The sequence below is a fragment of the Anas platyrhynchos genome, chromosome 7 (assembly GCF_047663525.1).
Source record: "Anas platyrhynchos isolate ZD024472 breed Pekin duck chromosome 7, IASCAAS_PekinDuck_T2T, whole genome shotgun sequence".
Lineage (NCBI taxonomy): Eukaryota > Metazoa > Chordata > Aves > Anseriformes > Anatidae > Anas > Anas platyrhynchos.
This window is the reverse complement of record NC_092593.1, coordinates 24,057,147-24,078,767: the sequence shown is the minus strand read 5'-3', so window position 1 is coordinate 24,078,767 and position 21,621 is coordinate 24,057,147. Positions and strand designations below refer to the sequence as shown.

At 36.5% G+C, this 21,621-nt stretch overlaps 1 protein-coding gene across 5 annotated transcripts in view; it reads right to left on the bottom strand.

The window, feature by feature from the left end:
• OSBPL6 (oxysterol binding protein like 6) overlaps positions 1–21,621 on the bottom strand; it is a 95,234-nt gene that overhangs the window by 34,200 nt on the left and 39,413 nt on the right. For all 5 annotated transcript variants that reach the window (XR_005267037.2, XM_038182098.2, XM_038182099.2 and 2 more), the window contains exons 2-9: positions 21,153–21,390; positions 7,608–7,703; positions 4,675–4,797; positions 3,031–3,084; positions 2,208–2,321; positions 1,897–2,061; positions 1,242–1,374; positions 698–801 (exon numbers count right to left, since the gene is read on the bottom strand). Coding sequence is in view for 4 of the 5 variants with exons in the window: in XM_038182098.2 (XP_038038026.1) it covers positions 698–801; positions 1,242–1,374; positions 1,897–2,061; positions 2,208–2,321; positions 3,031–3,084; positions 4,675–4,797; positions 7,608–7,703; positions 21,153–21,296 (933 nt within the window). In the remaining variant the exon portion in view is untranslated. The remainder of the gene's footprint in view (positions 1–697; positions 802–1,241; positions 1,375–1,896; positions 2,062–2,207; positions 2,322–3,030; positions 3,085–4,674; positions 4,798–7,607; positions 7,704–21,152; positions 21,391–21,621) is intronic.

Here is a 21,621-nt window from a genome sequence, read left to right as displayed (position 1 = left end):
GCACAATATTTAGGACCAGATTATGAAACCCTCATATATTTCTATTCTGTTACTACTCCAAGCAATGCAGGGTTCACCTGTTCCTGAAACCAATGGTAAGCCTCATCTCATTGGACATGAGATATGGATGACTTTCCAATGAAGCAACACCACTGGGAGATTTGTGTACTCAAGGGGGCTGAGTGAAAAAAGGAAAATAGTATTTAGGATTTAGGATCTGCTGTTGCTTTCTTGTGGTCAGAAGGAAAACTCACGCTGAACTAGGAAATGGTGCAACCCCCTTGGGAACTCTGTGACTATGCCCTTTTTTCTAGAACATGCAGTGTGCTTCATCTTTGAGGGTTTGGGTTTCCACTCCTTAAAAACTTAAAACAGTTTCTTACTCAGCACGGTAACAATTCAATAAATATAATTTCAATGCATGCATCTATTTCTGTTGCAATAGTTCTGCTTTTGCAAATGACTTAATCATTTGATTTATCTTATTTAAATCAAATAACATTAAATGAATACACCTTATCTGTTTACACATTAAACACTATTACATACAATTAACACACAATTCAGATAAACTTTCCATCCAAGAGTTCCTATGATTTCAGAAAATCATTCTAAGTTAATAAACAATGTCTTTATACTTCCCTTAACACAAAGAACAAATGTTTCAACATGATTACTTATTCTCAAACATATTTACCTGCATGTCTGTGAAATTTGGTGCTGACTGAGTTCTCTGCAGTATTTCTAAATTTTGAAGAAGTTTACTGAGTTCCACAAGGTTTGACTGACAATGAGCAAGATCTAACATATATGAAACAAAAATAGATTAGGTGCTTCAGTTCAGACATATTTTTTTGCCATGATGTCCATCACCGGCATTGTATTGTATAAGAGTTAAATGCCCCAAACCCTACTAAGTAAGGCATCTAATAACCTTATTTTCAGAGATGCTGAGCACTTTTTATTTTTATTTGAGTCAGCAACAAGACCAAACCTCAAAAGTTGATTGCATTTTAACAATGATATCCATTAAGATAATATAGATTATTAAAATAAATTTAAAAACCATCATCCCACCACATGTAAAGAGGTAATTTCCCACCACAAGCATCTAAGTACCTGAAGAGCTCCCTCATGTGCATGTAAAGATGAAACTTAACCACTTTCATTGACCACATATTATTTTATATCAACAAGATGTTTTGCTGAAAGAGTAAGGCACAAAAAAAGTAAAGACTAACCTTCTGCACATCTGTCCATCTCTTCTGAATCCTGCAACCAGGCTGCTACTTTACTCTGACCAGTAGTGCAAGTTGCAGGAAGACTGTTACTGCAAGGTATAGGAGACTGCCATGGGAAGTTATTTTGTTGTACCTAAGACATAATAAAATGCTTACACTTGCTGTTGCATGTCTTGCTCAGTCAGTCATACCCTATCCCCATCATACTACTTTCAAATAAAGAAATAAAATAGGCGTTGTGATTTCAGTGGTATCTACGATTTGACTATATGCTTCCCCAAGATGCAGGGGTTTCTGTAGAGCATATTGAAGAAACAAACTAAACACAAACTCAGAAGCACACTGTGTTTGCTAACCACTATGAAATGGTGTTAGACAGATTTAGACAGAAAAATAGATTTATTTCCAATGCCAAATGCTAGAGAAAATTTTTTTTGGAGACGTTTAATTCTTTGCAGGATCTCTATAGTAGCCTGTTTATGAAGTCTATGGTACAGATAAATTAGACTGTCTTTCAGCTGTGTGCTCTCAGCTTTTTGCTAGCCATTGGATCCCCCAGCAGGTCTTCTCTATTGGCATTACCAGCAGAGCCCACTGAAACTGCCCTTAAGCAAGCCCAGAAGGCATGAGCTTCCAACAAAAGGACACTACATACCTTTCCATCAGATACATTAGCAGCTGGTGAAGACTCTGTAGTAGAGGCTGAAGGGAATATATGGAAGCTAGCATCTCTTGGAGATCTCACAATCTCATTCTGACGGTACAACCGGTGATGGCGTAATTTTGAAACCCATGCATCAAATGAATCCTGGGACTTCACCTAGAAAGAAACTCACTGTCAGGAAGGTATTCAAAATATTACTCTTTTCCCGTATCTTTTACTGTTGTTTTTTTTTGTTTGTTTTCTAATTATTATTTATTTTCACTGCAGATGAAAAGAGAATAAACATTTGCACCATTTTTTACCTTCAGATGATAGATATGTTCTTCTGTGTCAAGATCTATTCTGCGAGCCTTCTTCTTGATGGACATAACTGATAAACCTACATCAATGCTCCCATGTACTTTGCCTTTCTGTATCTGAAATCAAAAAGCAGGGTAAGAAATTAGTAGTACCATGCACTTCACTACAGTTAAGAAAAAACTATTTTGTGCTGATGTGTTTTCCCATTTTAGGAATATTTTAATATAATGCCACATAAAAATTAAAACCTCAATCAGACTAAGCATTTAGTGTTTTTATACATGAGAAAAACATCTCACAAGTGTTTCGTGCAGTCCCAACTCCAAATGAAAAATGTGTTAGTTCATAACCGCACACAACTACAGGTAAGTGAGAAGCTGAGAAAACTAGACAGCTCTTAGCTCCCTGCTGTTACAGCTTGATGGTTAGTGGTATTTAATCTACCTAATTTAATGCTACCCCCTATATCTCAAGTACATTGTATTACTTCTCTGTCCCATCCACATATCTCAGAATAATCAGCTCTCACTAACGTTAAAATTGAAAAAGCAAAATACATGGTTGGGCTAATCTCTCAAGCACCTTCACTGAATAAATTACTTTAAGAAATGTAGCTTGTATTCTCATAGAAGTGAGAAAAGCCAGAAACTGGGGGGATATAACTCAACCAAAACCTCACACACTTTATATAGCTCTCTCTCTGAATCCATCAACAACTTTCATGGGTGTGATGTCATAAATACGCCTAGTATGAGAATGAGGTTTAATCACTCTGGCAGGTTGAATTTGAACACAAATTTTAAAATAGTATGCAACTTTACTTACATCAATTGGTGACTTTGAATATTTTAACAGTCCATTATCAAGGACAAAAAATCTCTGAAAGTGAAAAAAAAAGAAAAAACACCTTACTTTATTCATGAGCAGATGAAATTTAAACTATGTACAATTATTTATCCGCTAGAGAAAATGATTACCCTGTAACAATTAAGAGTGTTTATGAGTTAGAAAGAATATAAATATGGTAGTGACATATTTTAATTCTTGTTCTACGATGACAGTGATCTTCTAAGGAAGAAAAAGTAGATTCTCTGTTTCCAGCAGTATATTCTAGGTTTAATTTAAGAAACCTCAAAAAGGAAGCTTGTTTGTTTTTTTTTTTGTTCGTTTTTCAGTCAATTCATTAATGTTGACAAGGAAGACACCATAGGCTGAAAGAGTTAAGTGTTTTTCTTTATTTTCTTCCTGGTTTTCTTCCCGAATTGGCTCTGTAAGCCATCTGACACAGTAGGGAATGACAATGTTTTCCTGATGGGATCCTATTAAGTTGACAATATGAGGAAGGTCAGTACTTGTATGGCAGAAAATATCTCCTGAAGATGCTTCTGGAAATTATGTCAGTTGCACAACAGATGGTACCAATATCTCACACATGTTGAGAAAACAGTGCTTTTCTGGAGACATAACTTTTTGAATAAGATGTCAAAATAACAGCATTGTTTTTTTGTTTGTTTGTTTTTTACTGGGTAAAAAAAAAAAAAAAAAAAGGTTCCACACACCAATGACCTTTCCTCATATTCCATTTCAAAGCATACTGCACCTCAGAAAATGGTGAGTTAATCTGAAAATTGTACACATTATACCTGATATGCTACTAAAGCACATTGTGAACCATCAGAATATGACATAAAGCATTCAGTAAACAGATGATGGTACAGCTTTGCTAGCAGGTACAGTTTTTGATGGTACAGCTTTTAGCACAGCACATGCTAAAAGTACTGTCTCTTGAACTCACTATGCTCTCAGCACAAGGTATTGTAACAGAAACTGCAGGATATCAAAGCAGTAGTTGAAAAGGAAAAACCTTATTAACAAGTCCACAGTTTCGAACCGTAAGTTCAGCATAAATCCCTAAATGAAATGTAAGGCAGAATGAAGGGGGATGCTGAACTGTGAAGCTCTTACTACAGTAAAAATTATTTACTGGTAACTGGTATTTTCACTGGTAACTACTCTAAAGTCAGCACAAAAAACAGATCACCAGTAGTAAACTCCGTTACAGAACTGTGAAAGTTAGATTCCCCTTGTTCTCTTGTTAAGCTCCTAAAACAGATATTTGTCTAAGAAACAACATATTAACATAACGTATTTTAAAAGAGTGGAAGCAGTGGGTTATCCCATAAGTTCTTACGTATTCGATTGTTTTTTGCTTGTTTGCTTTTAGTGTTTTATTTTTAAATAAGCTCTCCTTTTATGTTCTTTCAGTGTTTAAATATATCATTAGGCAGCACGGTCTGCAATGTTGAAGCCACAAACTGTGTGCAAACCAATTCTTTACACAATCTGAAGAAAAAGTCATACATTGAAATCCTGGGCATTTATTTGACAGCCATTCTATTTCCCCTAGACAAAACATCCCAACTCACAAAATGAAGTAATAATCATTTGACCGTTTTATGAGACCTTTACCTTGTGCCAACCTTTTAAGGGCCATTTTCTCTTTTTCAGCATGAAGCCTTCATGTTTGTCTGGCTTCTGGACATTGGTTTGGCCAATTTTCAGACCCTCTATGATTTCCCAGCTGTCAGGTTCCTGGTGAAAAAGTATGAAGACACATTGATTAATAACTGTGTGTACACATAATATAAAACTGCATTTATATGTAGGACAAATTCTCCAGTGCAAAACAAAGAGTATCTCTGCATTGTAAGAACTAAAAGGATTGGACAGGTGTTACAAGTGGAGCACAGGCAAAATCTGTATGCTAAAAATCTACCTTTACTTAGAGTATTCCTTCTCAAAAAAATAATGGGATCATGAAATAAGATGAGATGAGATGAGGAAGAAATCTTACTACTGACTATATGTAGTCTGCACTTTGTGGTATTCCCTGATCATAAAAATGTGTAACTTTTCTGATCTTTAAAGTACAATCTACATTGATTCTAAATACTCTGATTTTTCCTTAAAATCAGACTAACAAGCAGCAGAGGTTGGTTTGTTGTTGCTTTGAACATAGCCTAGCTCTTGTCTTCAATTACATTTTATGACACAGAGTTTCAGAGGCTAATTGCACCTTTAGGAATCTGTAAAAGGAAATTAATCTTTTAAAAATTTTCCTGTCATTCCTTTTCACTGCATTAAGAGAAAAGCATAGGGGAAGCTAGCTAATTTTCCCCCTAGAGAAAAGAATATGAACTGTATAGTTTCAGACACAACCAGCTGTACGCCTTTCTGAGAGCCAATTAAAGCACATTCCTTGCACACAACACTTATTCCTTGCACACACCACATTATGTATGAAGACTTGTATGACTTGAGCCTGACTTGTGATATACCATAATGAACAGATAAAGAACAAAGTTTTTAAAGAGAAAAAAGAGCCATGCCTTTATTCACATTCTCTTGCTACTATTGCAATCAACAAAATTATAAGAATACTAGATAGCTGTAAATTGGCATTTTCTCAACTGCCACAACTTCCAGTGATATTATCAAAAGTTATTGGGAGAGGAACGAGGTCATCCTGCATCAAACTTTTAAAGAAGAAAAAAGTTTTCCTCTATTTTCCACAAACCTGTCCGAAGACAAGCACTGTCAGCCTTTCCTAACTTTCCAAGTTACACAGCACTGATAACATGAACATTACTATTGTGGAAATACGATTTTATAAGTAACAACAAGCTGTACGTTTACAAACCTCGTTAAGGAGCTGCTAATCTGACAAGGATGAAAAGCTCTAATCCAAACAATACATATGCAAATTTCAATAAAAAGTTTAACTTTCCCTGCATAACTGCAAACTGGAACTATCATGGTGCTTGTAAACACTGTGCTCAAGAACCATCTTTTTGATTTCACTGTGTTTTGCTTGGACATTCTATTTTCATTACTGTAGAGGGAAGCACATATGCATTATTTTTTCCCTATGAAGAAGCACTTGGCTCTTGAGGGAGGAAATTAAACTACGAGTCCCCTGGGGCAAGCAGAGGATCTCTCTCCACTACTCTGCCAACTGACTCCTCACCATATTGATTTCTCTTTTAGAAGATCAGCTGCAGGCATAAGTCTTTTATCTACTAGATAACATCAGTATTGATTACTTCTCAACCAGAAATCACACAATCTCATACAGCTATTCATTTAAACAAAAGGCCAGATACAGGGGGACAAAATGAGCCATTATTCAGTGCAATACAGATACCTGCCTTCTGCTGCACCAGTGCCAGAAGCTGCTATAAAGCCACCCTGACAACCTTAACTGTGGCTCACCGCAGTCCAGGTTTGGTCTGAATGTGCCCAGTAAGAGGGACATTATGCCATGGACCCTTCTGCTGCAAGAACAGCAAGAAGCAAGGGAAAAACAAGGTGACGGTGATGTGCTTGAAGGGCCTCCATCTGATGTTGGCTCATCCAAAGCACACCTCTACTACTTCAGGACTTATGCAATTTAATACATATGCAAAACAGCTCTGCACAGAGCTGTAGGGCCAGGAAACACACACGTAACTTACAGAATCATGTTCTGCTTATGCCCCAGGTTCTGGCAATAAGGAAGCCACTACCAAACATTTTTTTTCTGAACCTTGTCTTTTTGTATACAAAGCTTCTTGTCTTTTTTTTTTTTTTTCAAACAAAACAGAACAAAACATTTCATTTTACCCAATGGAACAGAATCTTTCATGTGGGATTTGTTTTCCCAATGCTGTTTCAGAACTTATACATTATTTTTTTTCTTTCCTGACAAGTATTCCATAACAGCATCCTCACATTTTCAGTAACAATATTACTTTTTTATTTGAAGTATCTTAAAATTAAGTCTTCTTTATGAATCATTAGACTTATCTGGAATCAGCTATTCCAAAACTCAGGTATTCAGCCAGGAGGACATTGACTGCAAAGCACTGAACACTGCATCTTTCAGAAACCGGTGGTGTCATCTCTACAGTTCTATCAGCAACAGATTTCTTTTTTTAAGAAACTACCCACAAGAAATGCCATTAGGAGGACTGGCCTATATTTTTTTACATTAATATCATTATTGATTAACAGTTCTTTGGGACTTAGATATGATATGCTCTGCCTTTAGAGGATTGTACTGAACATTTTTCAAAGACACTGCTAGCTCCATATTGTGATACTATAAAACTTGGTCCTGGGAGCTATTCATGGGGGGAAAAAACAACCACTACTATCCAAATCCTTTGTTTTGCTAATACAGCATCTGCTAAGGATTACTGACTTCTCTGAGACCTCAGCTGGTAAACAGGAAGTTCCAGGGCAGGCACATAATGTATTAAATAACAGAACCATAAAAACCAATATCCCAAAGCTCTTAGTCAAATTAGGTTGTAACCACAGAAGGAAACACCACCTAGACCACAGCCTGTGATTTTGCTTACCTTGGATAGAGAGATAGGGTCAGTTTCAAGGAACTGCTTGCTAAAAGAAGGGTCTGTGCTCCCCGAAGAAGCCTTCCGCTCCAAAATATGTATGCTCTAAAAAAAAAAAAAAAGTTATTAAAGATGACCGCTTATCATTCAATGGTATTTTTTTAAATACATACTCAGTAATGAGTGACTGATCATTATACCCTTTATAGAATATAATTCAAAGTATTATAATAAAATATAAAACTTTCTATCAGCATCATGGCTCAAAACATATATAAAGTACTACCCATGCATAACTAAACTGCACAGTTTGTTTTCCAGGGCAACAGACATCCCTTTCCTTCCCCTCTTTCATTTCTTATCATTGGTTCTAAAATTAACTGATCTGTTCAATCTAGAAATGATTGGGAACTAATAAAATAAAATAAAAGCCGGAAAGGCAGGTAGTGCAGTTCTTTCCTATGGAGACTCAAAGTGCTCCCAACCAGATCAAGCACATTTTCTGTTGAGCTATAAGACACTGACCATACATATCATGCAGTGGGCACCACCACACATTCACTTCCAAAACAAAACATTACACCTAAGTTATTACTGCCCCGAACATATTCATAATCGTATCTTGGCTTTTTGCTGAAGTGAGGTGAAGTAACTCATTACTTGAGTGCTTGCAACAGACTACAAGTGTTCACAAGTTCATTTAATGGGTCTGTGCTGACAGGCTTATTGGTGAACATTTACAAGGCAAAACAACCTCCAACCACTACAGCTGTTTTTCTAGATATGACTACTTCAAAATTTTGTATCTTTAAGGACTGGTACAAATGTGAAGCATATAATCTCAAAACCAGCCTTGAAAAAACATTCCTTTAAAAATAAACTAACAAAAAATAAAAGACGTCTTCCCATTTTCCAGAAAAGTTTTTTTCATATTTTGTAAAAGAAAAAGCACTCTTGCTGTAGGTTGGGAAAAAATAACCTCATCCTGTCTGCTTGGGTTTGCATTTTGTTCTCTGGTGAAAATTCTGCTACATCTCATACTAATATTTGGTATTATACCACAGCACATCAGTAGCACCTCTGTGAAATGATAAAAAACTGCTTCATTTCCAGCACATGTAGCACAATGACAAACTATTGCAATTACAGTTCTCTTAAAAGGACAATTTTTCTTTTCAACTCAAACAACAATTACATTTTTGTTCACAATTAAGCTTCTTTACGTTCACTGAAGAAGAGATTACACAGGTACAAGTGAGAGCAGAAATAAGCAGGGAATATAAAAATACATATAAACAGAAGACTATTGTTTATACAGACAACTAAGTACACAAGGACCATAATCAAAGCAAATTATAATAAGCACAGCTATTCACATAAATGCACATATAACACAGGCTGTATCTTGCTGCAGAGAGACTCGTAGACCTTTCTTGTTCTCTTTCAGTTTGCAACTGTGAATGAATAGGAAAACATGGGGACTGACTCTGCTGTCAATGAAGATTAACAAGCATCCCTGCCACTTTGCAACAATAATTGGTATTTTTTTCAGTTACTTTTTATTTAATTTTACAGTGAAGAATGAGGAAAAGCGGCAGTGTTATTGTATCTGCCACATTCCCCAGGGCCAACAAGCAAGAGCTTTGTCATCTGTGCTTTGAAGTCTTTCTGTTTTATCAAAGAAAGGCCAACTTCATTATTTAGCCCAATGTCCACTACCAGGCAGATAAGAAAAGGGTTATGTTTATTTAGCACAAGTTCCTACATGTTGAATAAGTTAATACACTTGTTTGAGCTGAGCACCACATGGTTACTAATGAAAAACTATGGTAATTTTTTCTCACTGAACAGATGAAATGCTACATTTCCACACATAGCATCAGATTTGAACAATATGCAGTAAAACCTTAATCCATTCTTCCAAGGAAGATTAACATGCCTCTTGATTATCACAGTCAGGACGATTCCCAACTTTCTTGCCAGTTCTGTTTGGCAGGCAGGAGCCCCTCCATCTCGAAATGGAGCACTGCCCAACACAGATGTTCTGAAGGTCTCGCGTATAGCAGCCAATGCAGTTTGTTGTTACATAACTGCAATTTCATTTTGTAAAATATTTAGAGTGGAGCAACCCAGCAGCCCCTGGCTTGCCAGATTTCCAGTGACATTTTCAACCACATGATTCTAAGGCGAAGTTTTTGTGTGTGTTGTGTTATTTTTTTTTTAATCAGCTCTCTGTTATTACAGTTCCACTTCAGCTGAGAAACACATTATTAGCTAACAGCACTTTAATGAATGCTGACTTTTTCAACTATTTGTCTGGAAATCAGAAAATGAACACTTTTAAAATAAAATTGCCTTCTTTACATGCCTTACTTCAAGAAGCGTTATCTCATTTTCTGTAAAAATCTCCTTTCCAATTCTTTTCTGTCATAACCACTATTACATTGACACAAAATAATTCCTTTAAATTTATGACGTCTCTAGCATAATATTAAGACATATTATTTGGTGCAAAATGTTTTCCATTAATGTATGTTATATTTCTGCAAAATTACTGCTAGAAATTACACAATTATTTGACATTTTGAAAAGCTGCTATTTTTATAATGTAGGAGTTTCTTTACCTATTTAGCACCACAGAAAGAAGAATTATTTCAATCTAAAAGTTATTATCAACTTTTTTGGTTTTAACAAGAAAAAGTCAGTAAAACAAGCACTTAAGTCAGTGAAAGAAGCACTTTAAAAAAACTTATGGGAAGAAAGAGGCAGATCAATACAGCTTCTGGGTGTTGTTTATAAGAACTGACTAATCCATGAATCCAGGCATATTGGCCAGCCTGGAACACTCCCTCATCCCATCCCAGGAGCACAGGCAGACTATTTCATTGCTCAGTTCCAGGTTTCCTGCATGCTTCAGGATTACCTGTGTGCTATTTCTGTCCTGGTAGAAAATGCCAGCAGTTCTTGGAAATTAATTCAACAGAACTATGAGTTTGACTGAAATCGTTTCATAATCCCACTGCTAAATCTTAGTCCTAACTGTGACCCTTCCTTCAACTTTGAGATTATTCACAACATATGTTACAGACAAGACCACAAATCTACTCCAAAGTGTCCCTAGGAACCCTACACATGGTGAACACAAGTGTTGATTCTTTCCTGTGTTTATTTCATGTTGCTTCCCAAAGACATGTAATGGAGAAGAAAGCCAATGGACAGAATAATGATGTGATGATGTTTCATATTCTCACCTTTTCTGGAGGGCAAGAATGAAAAATGCATTTTACAGTATAAAGATATCTTTCTAGATAACTTGGCTCTACATAACTGGCTCTACATGCCAATTTTGTTTCTCAGTGAAGAGTTCAGTGACCCATCCACCTCATCCACCAGACTAAATGCTGGCATAGAGCATCTGGTCTCCATCAGGCCATAGAGGCTGAAGACTCTAATGTTTTTTAACTGAATGTGACTTCCCCTGTAGAGAAAAGATATTCAGGTGTGTTTTCAAAGGGAAGGCAAGGAAAGAATAGTGACATTGGGTAAGTAAAGACATGAAATCCAGTGAATGACAAGTCCAGCACTCAAGCCTCCCTTTCTGCTTTGCTTCTTAATTACTTAATGGAATTAATTATACTTAATAGAATGAATTCTCTCTTATTTGATTTATAATTTATTGATTTTTCAAAAAATAGACAATCTGGTGAGGAATTTATTGCTCACATCAGATTCAGACTCCCTTTAGTTAAAAATATGCATAATGTGGCTATCAATTAATGAAAATGGATTGGTGGGTCACTCTCCTTGCTCACAGCACTCATAACCAGAGCATGCATACAGACACTAAGAGAGCAATGCAAAACATAGTTTTTCTCTGTTTGTTGTTGTTGGGTTGGTTTTTTGTTTGTTTGAGTTTTATTTTTAATTCAAAGTACTGGTTAGTGCATCTTCGTCTGCTATTCACTGGAATTCTTTTCAGAACCTAGCTACCCCTGCACAGATGTGTGTTCTGTATTTGAATCCTGCCTCATATGAAGTGCAATGCTTAATAACATTGTCATCTAAAAACGTAGCATTCTACACTTATCTGAAAAACAGCAGTAGAAAAAGGTTAGATACAGATGTAAATGCAATTTTGCTATCTTTTAAATAACACTGCAATACATGCTTTCATCTGCAATATTATTTCCAAATGGAATAACCTTGAATTTGGTTTTATCTTAGGCTACATCTCAGTTTTCTCTGGCTTTCCTTCTGCTGATGTTGCAATAAAGACAGAGTCCTGAATATCACTGTGAGAGAAGGGTGCATACAAAACAAAGTAACCACATCTCCATCACTGTATTTCTCCTTTCTTTCTTGTAGCATGCTTTTTTCTTTGTATAAGACAATGACAGTCCTATTTTTATCCTCAGTCTCTCCTATCAACCCTGCACCATACCTGTCTTCCAACAATCTGAGCTATCAACTAACAAACAAAGGAAATTAATACTTCATGAATATCACCTGTAGTTCATCTTTTTTTCACCTTGTAACACATGCTCATCTTGTATAGAAATGTGCTTAAGAGCAGTTCATCCTTAAACATTGTCTCTTTGTAACCTTTTTACTGAAAGACAGATATATCTAAGCAGCAGTTCTGCACCATATTAATAATACACAGGTATGCAGGTATCCACTTCTTTCCCATGATGTAGAAAATAAACACTTCTTGTATTACAGAAATGTCAAGGATTTGTTTGCACAGGAGCTCTATATCAGCCCTTTTTGGAACTCCAGTTTTGCATTGCAGGCAGTATGTTACAGGCAGTATGCTTTTAGCTGCTGGAAACAAAGAATCCTTTGCTTTTAAAAGATTTTTTTTGACAAACTGAAAAGAAGTAAGCTCCTGCTCCTCTGAAGAGATTCTTGGAGGGAAGCACTAACAGAACTGGACAAAGCAGAGAAAAGCTGTCATTGTATCTGCAATCAGCTGGAGTGACAGTGAGCTTGGGATGACTACCAAGTTGCAGCCTAAGTCTTTAATGATAACTTTCTTCTTTCTCATTTTAGATTTTGACAGGCTTATCTCAAAACAGAGCAAACAGATAAACTGACAATATCTGACTGAGAGTATTTAAATGTTTGCTGATGATAGAAAGTGATATTATGACTATTGAAGAATCACAATTCAAAGGATTGAGATTTTTCTAAATCGTTCCAGGCTAGCAATTCTTTTTATTAATGCTAATATGGTAAAAGAAAATGAACGAAAATAAATCACACACATACAAGAAAATTTCCTTGCTCTGTTAATTTGTTAACTAATACAAGCATTCTAGACATGGTAAATGGCCTTCTTTAGAAAATATAAGCAGTTTCATTCTAATAAATGATTACAATCAAATTTAAGTTAACACAAATTAAAGGATGAAGTTGGATGCTCACCTAAAATTGTGTGTAGGTTCAGAAAAAGAAAGCCCTTTCTTCCTGGGGCTCTTTCACATCCTACTGTAAGCTACCCACTTAGACTCTTTCAATATAATCTAAGCTTTCATATACACAGCAGAATAATATGAGGTGTTACGGGGAAAAAAAAAAAAAAATATATATATATATATATATATATATAAAGAAAGAAAAGAAATTAAAACAGGATATTTGATTTTTTTTTATTTTATCTAAAATCTTTTTCTACTGAGAAAAAAAAAAGTTTCAATTTAACAGCTTTATTTTCAAGGCCAGTATTTAGTAAAAACAGTAAAGCTACTTCCTGTTCTGACACCTCTCTAAGGCACACATTTATTCTGCTCAATACATTTGTATGTCTTCAACATGGATCCTCCCTGTCTTGCACAAATGTCTTCAAAACGGAAGCCTTCATATCATGCCTGCCATTGCTCCCATCTTCTTTCCACTTTTGTGTCTTTGCCGTCCACTGAGGAAATGAAAAAAATCATGCCTCCTTTTCTTTCCAAAAAAACGTAAGTCACTTCGAAAGTGTTGCACTTCCCTCCTCAGAATTCCTGTATGAGTGTACATGCACGCATCAATCCTCAAAAGCCCATTTGGGACTGAGTTAGAAAACGAGTGCATATTACAGTAATCTCAATTCGTGTCTTAAGACACTGGAATCGTATGACTTTTTAAAAATTTCTTATTCATGTATTGAAGTCCAAGCCAACCATTTAAATTATGTTCTCAAGAAGAAGGAAGACATTCCCATATAGGTGGATGCATGGCAGAGGGGAAAAAATGGAACAAGAGGAAAGCAGGAGTGACCGTGTTCTAAAAATACCACTTTAAATTATCTATCTTAATTTGCATGGGTAATTAAGCTTTTATGTGAGCAATTTCCTGGGTTTTGTAACAGAAGATAGCTACATAGACCATGTCTAATTGAAATGACAGTTTAAAAAAGGGAAATCTCTCTTCATAGCAGACCTGTGAACCTCAGCGTCCCCCTTGTAGTGTCTGAAGTATTCCTAGAGCCAAGATAACTCCAACTGCCACATTTGCAAGGCTCAGGCATGCACACAGCCCCATGGGACAGCACTGCATGCACACTATCGCTGTCATGGATCAGACCCATTCTGCTGCTCAGCCTGCTTCCCACACTGTGCCAGAGTGCCTTCTAGACCAGCCGAGGCTGTCTTTCCTTCACTGCTCCAGCCCCTTTTATTTCTTCAGCGGCTTTAACACAAAATCTTTCTTAGAAACGGGCATCATCTCTCCACTATTAATTGCCAGGATTATACTCTGGGAGATCTTGTCTACAAATCTCTACAGGTATTACCTAGTGCAGGAGCACTCGTGATCCAAATATCTGCTGACTGGAGAGGGCCTACCCAGTGCACGTGAACATGGACACACATCTTCTGGCTGACATAAATCTGTCCTGCAAATTCTAGGCAGAAATAAAGGCACGAAGTGAGGATTTCTGGGTATGTGGTGCTGCCAATCTGTGCCAGCAGTCCTTGCCCTTGGGACGCCCAGTGCTGAAGCCAAATTTCCTCATGCTTTCACTGCACCCATCAGCATATGTTCTGGGGGATGCTTGCCTAACCTCCAGGGTCCATTTGCATCAGTTCAGTCTGAGTCTTATTTACACAAGTTCCTATTCCTGTCTCACACTCACAGTCCAAAGAGCTTCACTCTGGAAGTTCAGACTTTCTTCTGAAGGTCTGATTATAACACTCATAGACACTTACTTGTGGATTAAGTTCACTTTTAATCACTGAAATGATAAACAAGAAATCTAGCAGGCCTGAGAGTTATGACTTCCTTTAAGACAAGTGCTATGGCATTGAACATTCAGAGATGTCCTATAGCTTCCTGAAATTACTCTATTCATCATTTTGGGCATTTTCTCAGACACTGAAATAAAAGCCACTACCTTCTGAACATTTTCAGACTGTATTAAATGCAGAGGATTATCAAGACTTGTAGAGTAGCAGTAGTTAGCTGACTTAATGAATAATTGCATGTTTTTGTTACCAATTTTGCCACTTCATTCTTTGGCTTCCTCAGAAGATTTGCTTGCTCCAGTGAGTTACTGCCATTTAAAGTATTTATTTAACACTTCCTGCTCTAATGCTGCTTCATCTGTATTATCTGAAGAGAGTTAATTAGGAAAGAGAGGGCAAAAGAGAATTACATCACTGCAACAACAGTACTTGGCATTTAGCAGCATCTCCAGTTTGAAGCTCTCAAAGAGATTAGCAATTATTATTGAAATAATTCTCACAAACCATTGAGAAGTAAAAAGGCTCATAAAAGTCTACACTTTGTTACAGTGCAAGGCTGGGAATAAAGCTCCCTGTTCTCACATCTTAACTACTAGACAACCATCCATACTTGCCTTTCTTTCAAGACTTTTAAAGTCACAAAGAGATAAGAGCATATGAAATTTCCATCAGGAATTTTTTCACAGATGTCATACCAGGTTGTCAGCAGTGAGCAAGAGTATAGGTTTCTATAGGTTTCTACTCAATTAAAGAATAAAGAAGGAATATGCCCTCAGACTTCCTCATGGAATATATTATGTTATACTGTGTTGCAGCCTTGTATGAGCAACATTTTCTGAGGCACACTGAACAGATAGGCAGGCACAGTAAAAAGGCCCATCAACTATATTGTCATCATTTATGAGGCAGAAATCTATAACAGAGCGTCAAAAATGTCCTTGATAATGTGCCTGTGATCATAACTGGTCATAAGAAGAAAGTTGAGTTTGAAGTAACTCATCAACATACTAAAGACAAAAAAAATAAATTACACCAAGTATGAACACTCCTTTCACTAACTTTCCTGTCCTTCCACCAACTCTAGTGTCCAATTACTTCAAGTGCCTCAGGAAAAGTACCAAAAATGCTAAATGAAACAGGGCAATGAAAAGAGAGAGACTTTTTCAAATGACAAGTTTCCAGCAACCAAGATGGACCGGTGTACACGATGCGCCTCACCCTGCCACTCTAACATACCAAGAAAAATTGCTAGTAGCTGAAATCTCCATTAAAAATAAATATACTTAAAAGAAACTTTATATATATATATATATATATATATAAAATCACATACCAGTGACTCACAGAATCTGTTTCAGATAGGTGATTCATAAGTATCATCTTGATTACAGTGGCCTTCAGCTAAATTACATGATACATGAACCATTGCAAACTTCTGTCACAACAGCTCTTTATCCAATTGTACATCTACAACTGGCAAGCTCGCTCTTCTTCCACACCTACACCAAGGGGCTACAAAAAGAACTGCTTCAACATTTTAACTTCAATTTCCATGTTCTGGCTCCCTCCTCCTTTCTCCTTAGCAGAACATTCAGGAGCCAGTTAAGTACATGAGAGCATCAGCTACACTGCAGCTCAGTGAAACTAGCTCTGGGTTTCTACTAAGCTTCCTTTCCATGAAAACTACATCTAGACATAATAGAAACTTTCCCTCCAAAACCTTGATGGCATTTTTCTTTCCCAAGAGTCTTCCCTTCAGAACTTTCCTTTTACTCTTCTCAACATTAGCCAAACAGAGGAAGCTGGAATTGACATAGAGTCTATGGTACTCTCCTTTCATGTACATCTCTTATCATTATGTTTTCTCATTAGTTGATGAAACAGACAACAAGTCACCTCTGTATTTCCTTTTCTCCTTCTAATCTATGTTTGTCCCATCTAATCAGCATTTTATGCTAGCAACTGACTTTTATTACATGCTTAACATAGTGCCCAGCAGTGACATGCCTGGATTTATACTGTATTCCTATATCCAAATAACAATTATTAGTCCTTTTTTTTCCCACATACATTTTTCTTGGTATACATGCATTTTTCTTGGTATACATTTCACCTCCAGATTCGCCTATTGCAATAGCTTTTTTATAGTCTTCCAGTTACTCTATAAACTAAGGTTTGGTTAAGGGTTCTGCACACAAATTACTCTATCCTTCCATCATCATTAAAGCCTTTATTCCTATAAAATGGGGATATTTGCCTTAGGAAAAACTGTTTTCAGGAGACTACTTTGTCAACTAAAATACAGTGGCTACAAAAAGCTAACATTTCCCAGCACAGACCTCCAGGCAAGTCTTGACTTTGGAATCACGCTCTCTTCCTTCATTTCAAAGCCAGGTTAACATCTTCAGTCCAAACTCAGCCCTTTCTCCATCCCTTGAGTACACCCTCTTCTCCTATTAGTCATTATTACTCTTACAGAAAGATAAAAAAAAAATACATTAAAATCTAAAAAGCAGACAATTGCTGCTCTAGGAAATCTATTCTCTTTTTCCTTCAAAGACCCTTCTGTCTTTCAGTCTTCACATATGGCTGAAAGACAATATTCATTTGCAATATGAAAGCACTGCCAGCAGAAAGGTGACCATACAAGACTTAATGCAATAGGACTAAAAGCTATTCTACTTTTGTGTTTTCTGTGTGGAAAAAGAAACAAGGTTTTGTTGAAACAGCAATCTGACAGAGAGAAACAGAAAGATAAAGAGATAATAGATAATCATATCTCCTCCCTAAAGGACCAAAAAGAAAACTGAGACATTAGAAGAGAAATCCTCACATGTAAAATAGCAGACACTGCTAAATCTACTTTATATCATGTATTAGCTAACCTTTACAAGTGGTCAGAAAAGTCAAACTCTTGTCTTTGTTCACAGTTTCATTATTATTACTCTCCTCCTGTATTACTCCCTCTTTGTTCTGTGACTGCAGGCTTAATAGCCTGGGGTCAGGCCCTAATTTATGAAACTGCACAACATTAACCCTATAACCTACATGCTTCTTTCTGCCTTCTCAGCACATTGTTACTTCTTGTGCATTGCAGTGAATATATAACATATTACAGTCCACAGCATTACTTGCATGCTCAGTCAATAACTATAATATAGAATATTTATAAAGAGCTTACAATCATCTGATTGAATGCACAGCATATGATTTATGACATTCAACTGTACTTTCTAAAAACAGCACTAGTTTTCCTCCAATTTGTTAAGTGAAACAGTATGACTAGCCTTTTCAGAGTTTCACAAGGAATGGAGAACAAGAACCTCCCCTTCCAGCATGGCCCATAAAAAAGGTTGTTATAATTGCAGTTTTTACATTCAGTTTTGTAAGGGGACTCAGTTTTGCTCAGGAGCTTCAGTAGTCCTGACACTTGAAATGACAGGAGCTCTATGTTCTGCAACAGCTCCACTGAAGGAAAACCTGCTGCTGCTACTTGTCTCTGCAGTACTCCCATCAACACAGCACAACTGTCCTGCAGAGCTGCTCAGCTCAGAGGTTAATAACATGGGTTAGGCCTGGGCCTGTCCAATCAGCCTAATTAACCAAGATTTCAGTGAGAACAAATGATGCTAAAGTTCCTACGATGATAAAAATCTGAAACAATTTTTTTTTGGTCTATTACTGGCTTCAGTACACTCTGTTCATTTATCAATTACTTTAGTCATGGAGGCTGCAAATTGGCAATGTCAAAGCTTCTGCTGACTGTTAATTCTCTTAGGTGATATATATTGCACAAATAAGAAAGCTACATTAAAATGCCAGCATTATATACAGCACAACATTTTCCACTCTCTCTGAGATGATTTATCATAGTCATTCTGCCTCCTGCACTGTAATTTATTGGGAAACTGTTCCATAATTGCTGGTATGACTTTGACAAGAATTATATGATGAGAAGATTTCAGTCATTAACCATCTAGAAATATCAAGTGTTATCCTCACATATGACAATGAAAGCTACATGGACACTTTACCTAGTCATATCACTTCCCATATCCATAAAGATTACCCCTTCAGGGAGGGTGCTTTTCTCCCAGCTCATATGAAGAGTTCAAGGAGACAGTAAGACAGAATTTTCAAGCCTTCTCACAGCAAAAACCAAGAGCCCCCAAAAGAAAATCCTCCACAACCTCAACTATCACTATGTTTTGGGGAAATCCTATAAAAAGCAAAACATATACAAACAGTGCCATAAGTGAGGAAAGAAATCAGACATATAAACATTACAGCAGATGGCCCAAAGAAGCCAAATTATTTGCTGCATCTAAGAATATGCACAAAGAAAACATTCATATGTTTACTTCCTTAGGTATAGTACCATTGCATCTCATGCTGTATTGCTCGCTGTAGTTTATTCTCCTGGGTATTTGTCTGCCTGTGACACCAAGGTAAAAAAATGAATGCCTTGCTGTAGCCTTTCCAGTCCACATCTACTTGCTAAGCATCATCAGACATTACTAGGTCCAAGGTAGCTCCAGATGCACCATCACATCATCAACCTCTTCAAGATTATTTTAAAATTATGCTTTATGTTTCAGTGACCAAATACAGACTTAAAGCTAAGCATCAATTTTATTACAATGATGGCTATACCTTACACTACCCCATTGCCATGGTAACAAATACAGTAGCCACTAGATTTATGGTAAAATGTATTCCCAAAAGGTAATTTTTTTCGTTCTCTCTTGCATGATCCTACCAAACTACATAATAACAAAGAATATTCAGAGGATATGCTCTTAGCTGAGCTCAGCAGCTCAGTCACAAGTCCTGCATTCATTTTCTTTGGGTTTAATAAAATACACTGACACTACTTCAAACAAAACTGGATTTCAAACAGAACTACTGAAAAATTAAGAGGAACTAGGTGCTAAGACTTAACTGAGTACAGCTATCCCAAGTTCTGTACAACAGAAAAGGGGAAGTATTTATTATCTCTGAGGAAACCATTTCTGCCTTCATTGAAAGGCAACAGAAATTATTTTAAAAATTCCAGGCACATTTCTTGCCTGTTACTGAACACACATCAAAATTCTTTTGATTGTTTAACATTTTTTACATACCTCATGGTGAGACTATTTACATTCAAAGCCATAAATGTTATAGTTTTCATCAAAATTTTTACAAGTCAAGTCAGGTAAGAAAAAAAACTATTAGCAACTGAGGAAAAAGCATCCCAGCTGGAATACAAGTTGCTGGAAAACATTCCTAAGCTATTGCCATTCAAGTAAATGTATACCGCATAAACACTAATTTAAGTTCTTTTCCTGCCTCTTCTTCTTGTCAAACTGAAAAGAAGTCAGTATGGCATGAATAATAATATTTTTACATTATCTAAAATTATAAAGTTGTAAGATTCTTACATATAACAATTCTCTTTGGACAGAATTCTTTTTTTTTTTTAATTGTTAAATTAGCTCAGAATCTGATTTAGTGTTGAAGGTTTCCATAGATCCAGTCTTCAAAGTATGTTTTTGGTCTAATTAGATTTTCAGTATAAAACATTGCATTTGTAACAACTTATCTGAAATCTGATAGTAGATCTGATGCTTCTGAAGGGCTCCCACTGATGCTGGAGCCAGACTATACAGCCAGCTCTCAAAAAACAAATAAACAAAAACACATGAATGTGTAGATTGTTTTGAGACAAAATAATAGAGCCCTTATCTGAGGGGGATCCTGGAGAAAAGGTGTGATACATCCACATAAACAAGAGCTTCTTGATAATGGAAGTCTAACATAATTAGACCGGCACTGCATGATGTGGGGGCAACTGGTGTAAACTTGTAGTAAACCAAGTATTCAAAATGTTACGTGCTTCCATAAAGGATTAACAATGAAACATTTAAATGGAATTGAATTTTGCTGTGGAAATACAATACTTCTCTGTAGTTAGATTAACAAAAAGAGATACTCATTTAGGAGGAAAAACAGTTTGAAGCAATTGTAGGCTCATGCTGCCAAAGAACCCACTTCCCAAAAAATGTTAGAGCTCATCTCCTACTTGTCCACATGATTATATCCTTCCTGCTACAGTACTACAATTAGTGGTCATGTTGCTTCTGAATCTTTCTTCCAAACCCTGTGGGAAGTGGGGGAAAAACAAACAAACAAACAAACAAACACAAAAGCAATGGTTCTTGGCTGTAGTGATAACATCCAGTGCTGTGAGGAAGAGAATTTGGAGCCAGCAACAACAAACTGCCACTCTACAGGAATAAATGAATCCTTTCACCAGATGTTACAAACATTTAGATCTTTTCCTTACCTGCCTCCTATCCCTCTGAGATGATGACGAAGAGGAGGCACTTCTATGTGATGGAGTGGATGTTTTGTGAGCAGGAGATATACTCTTCTCCTCCGAACTCATCTTTGCAGCAAACTTGTAGTAATGGTCTTGTGCTCTTATCATTCATGTACAAAAAAGCAAGGGATACTCTTCTGCATCCTTCTGATTCACAGTTTACGGAGAGACGAAAAAGAGTTCAAACTCAGCTGAACTGCACCTTAATAATAATAAAAAAAAAAAAAATGTGAAAGAGTGAACGAAGACACCTTTGCTCCAAAATAGCTCTGCAGAAAAGAAATCTGTTGACAGTCATTATTTATTCCAACAGATCTTCTGATTTTTTACTTCCTTTCCTAACATTACTCAACACAAACACAAATGCATCGCTCTGCATTCTCACAGAAGACAAAAGTGATGTTGTGTTATTTAAAAAAAAAAAAAAAAAAAA